The following is a 6,153-nucleotide window of genomic DNA, read 5'->3' as shown; positions in this document are numbered from 1 at the left end:
TATTTCTTGAATGGTTTAGTTTAAATTGTAGCATACCATAGCATGTTATGGGCATCCTTAAATTGTTGTCACACTTGAAAAGCTCTTATAATTCTACTTAGATGATGATGCCCCACTCATTACTTCAACAAAAATGTAAATCCCACATACTGTACAAGTAATATGAACTCAAGCTGGTGCTATCTGAAAAAACTGGGAGACCTGTATCCTACTATACATAGTTAACTTTTAAAAACATTTTTCATTCCAAAAATCATCTACAAAGGACTGACATAGCATGACAACATGCTACAGTTAAATAATCTGTTGTCTGTAATAATGGCAAAAAAAACTATTGTGAACAAAAAGGGTAACCTACAATTCAATTACACAAAATACCAACTTTAATCCATAAGCAAACAACAAAACAAAAAAAATCTAACTCTCAAAGAGTATGATACAACAGCGCTCTCTGCTGGACCAAAATGGATGTTTTTGTAAAAGACAAAATATTTTTTTTTTGTCTTTTGTAAAGAAAATATAAAACAATGTGAACTACCAACTGGAAAAAGACTATTGATATTGTCCATTAACTTCAGCACATTGAGTAAATGTCTTTACAATCTGCAACCTCTTGCAGTATTGTTCTCTTAATTCAACTGCATTGTGCAATGGGTATAGCTTTCTCAGTGTGTCTAAATTCACCTTCAGTACACCATACCTTAAAGATAATTCATCTTTGTTTTACTTATCAACATTTGAGGAATCAACAATACACACCAAGCCATTGCATGAAAACATTTCAAGATTTTAAGTTAAATGTTAATTTATAAAATGTGATTTGGTAAATTTGGAAAATATACAATGAATCATGTGCCATACAAAATATAAAACAGAACAATGTTGAACACTGACTGAAACATACTGATAGCACATAAGAAAACAAGAAGGACACCACTCTGTGAGAAGGAACCAGCGAAGGAGAGGGTCAGACAATGAACCCCTAGACCTGCAGGGATAACCTGGGCTTCTCCAGGCCAATGGCTGGACCCACCAGACACTTCTGGAAAGGTCATGATGATGATCCCAAGGGGATCAGGGACTTATATACACACAGCAGCACTGCTTTATCCTGTGGACAGTCAGGACTTGATATACCTCATCAGTTTACTTGCAACATAACCGTCATGAATAAGTAAAACATGCAGTACCTTTTATCAAGCCCAAATGGCTTACATTACATTACATTACATTTATTTGGCAGACGCTTTTATCCAAAGCAATGTACAAAAGTGCATTTCATGGTCATGGACAACTACAACATATAGGTTCAATAAGATACAATACTTATTTCGTACAGCTATTTCTAGCCAAGAACGCAGTTTAGTTCACACAGTGAACACTATTCTTAGAACATGGCTTACTTAGAACTCCATACAAAGATGCTGTATAATGTCCACTTATGGTTTTTAAACTTTACATTTCACATAATATTTTGTATGATGTTATTTTATAAGTAATATATATTCTATATCTCTAGGTACACCAACATCAGGTACAGCATCTGTCTAGAGCAATTGAAGCAGGTTTTATGTAGATGTTGAATAAATTTCAAGGTAAAAAAACAACAGCAAATTTGTGCTGAGCAGAATTACTCTGAGTGTGATTTCAAGACATCTTCCAAGACGGCTTGGCCATGCATGGTGCAAACACTTGTATGTATGTATTGTAGTGTGTATCTGCCTGTAGCGCATGTGCAGTGATCCTGGCTTCCCATTTTATATCAACCGTGAAGTAGCTGTAAGTAAAATGACAGGTGTCTACTTGTAAAACTTGAATTCATTTAATACCTGTGTGGCGGTACAGCGTAACATAGAAACCCACCTTGTGAGCACAAAGTTGTGGTTTTCGAATTTCAGGTGTAGGCCTACCTGCTGAATTAACTGTCAACATCTCCAAAGAATCATATGCAGTTGTTCTGTAAAAGTCTAAACTGTATACGTGAATTTCAACCAGGGACTCGCCCAACGCAGCAAAACTGCCAACACTCAAAGAACTAGCTCTTCCTGAAATTAATGTTTTCTAATATCCAAAAAAAAAAATTTTTTGCAGTGAATACAAGCAAAAAACTATTGTTGCTCATACAATCAATACAAAAAGTGATTTGCATCATAGTTGATGGCTGGATATTGTTAATGTGCCAGTTTGTGCATATATAATTTATTTTATATTTTGTATAATACACCAGGAAACTATGGACTACCAAAAGCTAAGATCAAAGTATAGCCAGATTTGCTTGATGGGCTTTCACTCATGAGACCCAGGTTTGGACAATACTTAAGTTAAACTTAAATTTACAATGCATCAATAAAGTGGCTCAATGCACCAAGTTCAGTCCTGAATCTTAAATCCCAGTAGACTTGTAAGATTAGAGTACCAAGCCCTCAGTGACTGTCCAAACTATTGCGGAGTGCAGTGTCAGTTTGGTTCAGTTTCTGGAGGTGTTTTGCTACGATATTGATGTACCAATTCACAACTATTGTAGCTTGAGTCCTCACAGATTGGTTATTGTAGCTCAGTGACTCCAAAACATCAAGTCCACAATGAATGTATTTTCTAGTGCAACATTTTATTTAATTACTGTGAATATCTTTGGATAGACTTACCACCCACCACAAGCCCTCTCATGGCCAACAGTTTGGGAGTCACTGCTGAAGCTTCCTGTGTAGATAGACTGGAAGCCTATGTGAATGTAAGACTCATTTATCCCTTTAGTTAAGTTATTACTATACTGAAAACAAAATACTTTGAGGGACATCAATGGCACCAGGAAAATAAAGTACCTGAATACTCTAAATTGTTGCTCTGTCAGCCTATGCAGAGTTGGAACTGAACAGTGTTGATGCTGACAGGTTATACTAACCTAATTTAAGATGCTTTTACCATGAATAAGGATATCAGGTTATCCTTAGTAACAACCAACTGTCTCTCTCTCTACACATGGTCTTCTTCTTTTTGATGAAATGGCGAGTTGCATGTTTTCCCATTTGGTGCAGTGGAATTCAGTTTTGTCTGCCGAAGTCAGAACACTAAATCCATAGAGCGTACATTGGGACATCACAGATTGCAGTGTAGTACCTCTATGCTTCCTCTCGCGATATTAGTTCGCACAAAGGTAATGCATGCTGGGTAGTACTTCCTTTCTCTCGAGGCCATAGTTTGTGTTACAAGCTGGTGAGTTATCCTCTGTGTTTTGCGATAAAATATGTCAGAGCTGGTGCCGTTTTGGAGTTGTATGTTTAGAAATGTCGGAGTCTTACCTTGTTTATTTCATTTAGGTTGGTCACAAAGGACCGAACCGCAAACATGGTGGCCGCAAAGAAAACGGTGAGTGCAGAAATGGTAGCTGTGCTGTGCGGACGGTGTGATGAATGGGAAGTAGCTAGCTAGTTGGTTAACATTAGCCAGCTGACGGTATTAACTTCACGTGGAGTTTTTATTGCTGGCATTCCCAGCAGTTTGAATTTTTCACCCAGGAAATTACTGTGTTGTGGATTTCAGTAAACTTGACGAACTTTGCCCAGTGGAATGATGCATTACGTCTTCTAAGTTAACTGCTAAATACATGAGGTGACATGGGCTATCTAGCACAAGTGCCAGTTACAGCTGGATAGCTGTGATGTTCTCCAAGTCCTGTTACGTATCTAATTTGAAAGGATTCTGTTTAAATGTTTCACCTGCTACATTGTCATGCGTGTCCAGCGTACATGACCGGAGCATTATCTGCATTAACGGAAATTACGCAGATAGTTTCTCAAATGTTTGCTTAGCTAGATAGCTAAGTTGGCTGGAAAAGTTGTGCGAACGCGTTCGTTCCGGCACCTGGAAACCCACAGTTTTATATCATATCTGTCAAAGGGCAGCTTGTTCGCACCGATGATATGCTGCACTTATAACACAAAATATAGTGTATGGCATAGTTTTATTTACCGTTATATCAATAAATACCGGAAAGAAATTCAACTAGGCCCTACGCGTCTCAAGAAAGATGTGTGCCCGATACATTTCATGTCCTTTGATTTGCGCAGAAAAAGTCGCTGGAGTCGATCAACTCCCGGCTCCAGCTGGTGATGAAGAGCGGCAAATACGTGCTGGGCTACAAGCAGGCACTGAAGATGATCAGACAGGGCAAAGCCAAGCTGATTATCCTGGCCAATAACTGCCCTAATCTGAGGTAAAGATATGCTTTTTGATTAGTGACCATAACTTTCTTTGCTTTGTGAACATTCTTTTATCAAATAACAATGGTGGTGTTGTGACTAACTTCCCACTGGGAAAAACTTTAAAATTAAATTAATACATTAAGAATATAAATCATTTAATTTATTAATTTATAATTAATAATTGCGGATTTGATTTGATTGTTGCACGCCTGCTGTCCGTAAATAAAGCATTTCTTTCCTTTCAGGAAATCCGAAGTTGAGTACTACGCTATGCTGGCCAAGACCGGTGTTCACCATTACAGTGGGAATAACATTGAGCTTGGCACAGCCTGTGGTAGATACTACAGAGTGTGCACCCTGGCCATCATTGACCCTGGTGAGTTTCATTGCATTGCGGCTCCTCTTCAATGGGGTTTTATGCACGTGCATTTTCGCGAATAATTCTCGCCTGTTTGATCAGTCAATGATCGAAGCAGGGCTAGAAGTTCGCTAGATAAAGACACCAGCGCGAGAACTCACAGATCGGACTTGTTTTGCCTCTTCTGTTTTCACACCTGCTTTGCTGGTTACATTGTCACTTGAGTGCTGTACGTTAGGTTGTTGAGTCAAGTTTGTCGGTGCAAAGAATGTCATGGAATTTTTTCCCGCGACCGAGTGAAAAGGGAATTTAAAATTTTGCTGTTGCGATCGTTTGCCGTGCTGTGTTGACACGGTCTCTTATTCCGCAGGCGATTCCGACATCATCAGAAGCATGCCAGACCAGCAGCAGGGCGAAAAGTGAAGTCTTTCTTTTTCTCCTCCCTTAAGTTGTTATAAATAAATCATTTGAAAAAATGCCTGGGTATTTGTGTGGGACTTCAGTCTTTTTGTGCTAATATGTAGCAAACATGCTCCAAGTCTGAGGAATATAATTTAATTTGGTTTTATGTGGACTGATTTGTTGTAGCAGTGGCAAACGCTTCCCTGTAGGTTTAAGTAATCCCTCTCCAGAAGCAATGACAGGGAGGGCCTTTATGTACTAAGCAGCAGTTCTGCTCAAATGGTTATATTTGTGTGTTCCCATGGAAATTCTGCTTGCATCTGGAGTCACCACTGTGCTTGTTTCACCCAGATAGGGTGCGCTGCAGCTGCAGTCTGCATTTCTCATACAATTAAATTTAAACTTATATGTTAAAGTGATGCTGACCTCCAGTAAACAAATATGAAGGACAATGTTAATGTTTAGTTTCCCTCTCTTCTGTGGTTTCTTTACAACACACATACACACAATCTCAGTGTCAAATGCTACAGTCCATCTTGTTCCTGATAACTGGAATTATATGTAATCTATGCAGTATTTTATATTTGGTTTCCTCTGTTGCAAGTAAAGACTGTTCTGACAGATTATCTGAATTATCTCTTCCATTTACATTTAACATTTTAAATATCGTGAGAATTGAGGGAATGTAGTAGCAAATAAAAGGAAATTAAGTGGGAAGCGATCCAAAATACATTTTTCCTGTTGTACTATACTTGGAGTAAAGACATAAGGATATCATCCTGAAACAAGTCTCCTGTTACCTTGATGCTTCTAGCATTCCACAAATTGAAAACTGGTGAACTACTCCCTGGAATAAAGATCAGATTCCTGGAAATGGGAGAAAACATGGAAATTCTGGCCTTTCATCCTTTGTGATATCTCACCGGACTTTCTTGGAGTTACTGTACAGACTAGACAGTGGTAACCAACCCTGTTCCTGGAGATCTACCATCCTGCCGCTATGATTAGATGTGGCTTAGAATATGAATCTATGACGCTTTGAGCAGCTGCATTTTGCATCACAGACTACAGACTATAAACCCAATTCGATCAGGTATTTGCCATGGGTTAATCAGTGTGGAATAGGATACGCTTTATACTGAACAGCACTTATCACATATGGGAGCAAAAAATGTTTTGCATATTAAATCA

The 6,153-nt window shown here is 38.5% G+C and overlaps 1 protein-coding gene and 1 non-coding gene across 2 annotated transcripts; both read left to right on the top strand.

Annotated features, from left to right (window-relative positions):
- The first annotated feature begins 3,103 nt into the window (after positions 1 to 3,103).
- LOC135257635 (large ribosomal subunit protein eL30-like) lies at positions 3,104 to 5,586 on the top strand. Its single transcript, XM_064340585.1, has 5 exons — positions 3,104 to 3,213; positions 3,318 to 3,366; positions 4,068 to 4,213; positions 4,448 to 4,578; positions 4,931 to 5,586. Exons 2-5 carry the CDS (start codon positions 3,346 to 3,348, stop codon positions 4,981 to 4,983), a joined length of 351 nt encoding a protein of 116 aa, XP_064196655.1. The 5' UTR covers positions 3,104 to 3,213; positions 3,318 to 3,345; the 3' UTR covers positions 4,984 to 5,586.
- On the top strand, positions 4,634 to 4,776 carry LOC135242140 (small nucleolar RNA SNORA72). The gene has a single exon (XR_010326243.1). It is a non-coding gene; the product is annotated as a small nucleolar RNA SNORA72 (small nucleolar RNA).
- Positions 5,587 to 6,153: the final 567 nt, after the last annotated feature.

The sequence above is a fragment of the Anguilla rostrata genome, chromosome 1 (assembly GCF_018555375.3).
Source record: "Anguilla rostrata isolate EN2019 chromosome 1, ASM1855537v3, whole genome shotgun sequence".
NCBI classification, from domain to species: domain Eukaryota; kingdom Metazoa; phylum Chordata; class Actinopteri; order Anguilliformes; family Anguillidae; genus Anguilla; species Anguilla rostrata.
This window is presented reverse-complemented; position numbering and strand designations above follow the sequence as displayed.

Coding starts and splice junctions, on each gene's coding strand:
- LOC135257635 (XM_064340585.1), top strand. CDS start 3,346: ATGGTGGCCGCAAAGAAAACG. Junction 3,367..4,067: donor TGGTGGCCGCAAAGAAAACG/GTGAGTGCAGAA, acceptor TGATTTGCGCAG/AAAAAGTCGCTGGAGTCGAT. Junction 4,214..4,447: donor AATAACTGCCCTAATCTGAG/GTAAAGATATGC, acceptor CTTTCCTTTCAG/GAAATCCGAAGTTGAGTACT.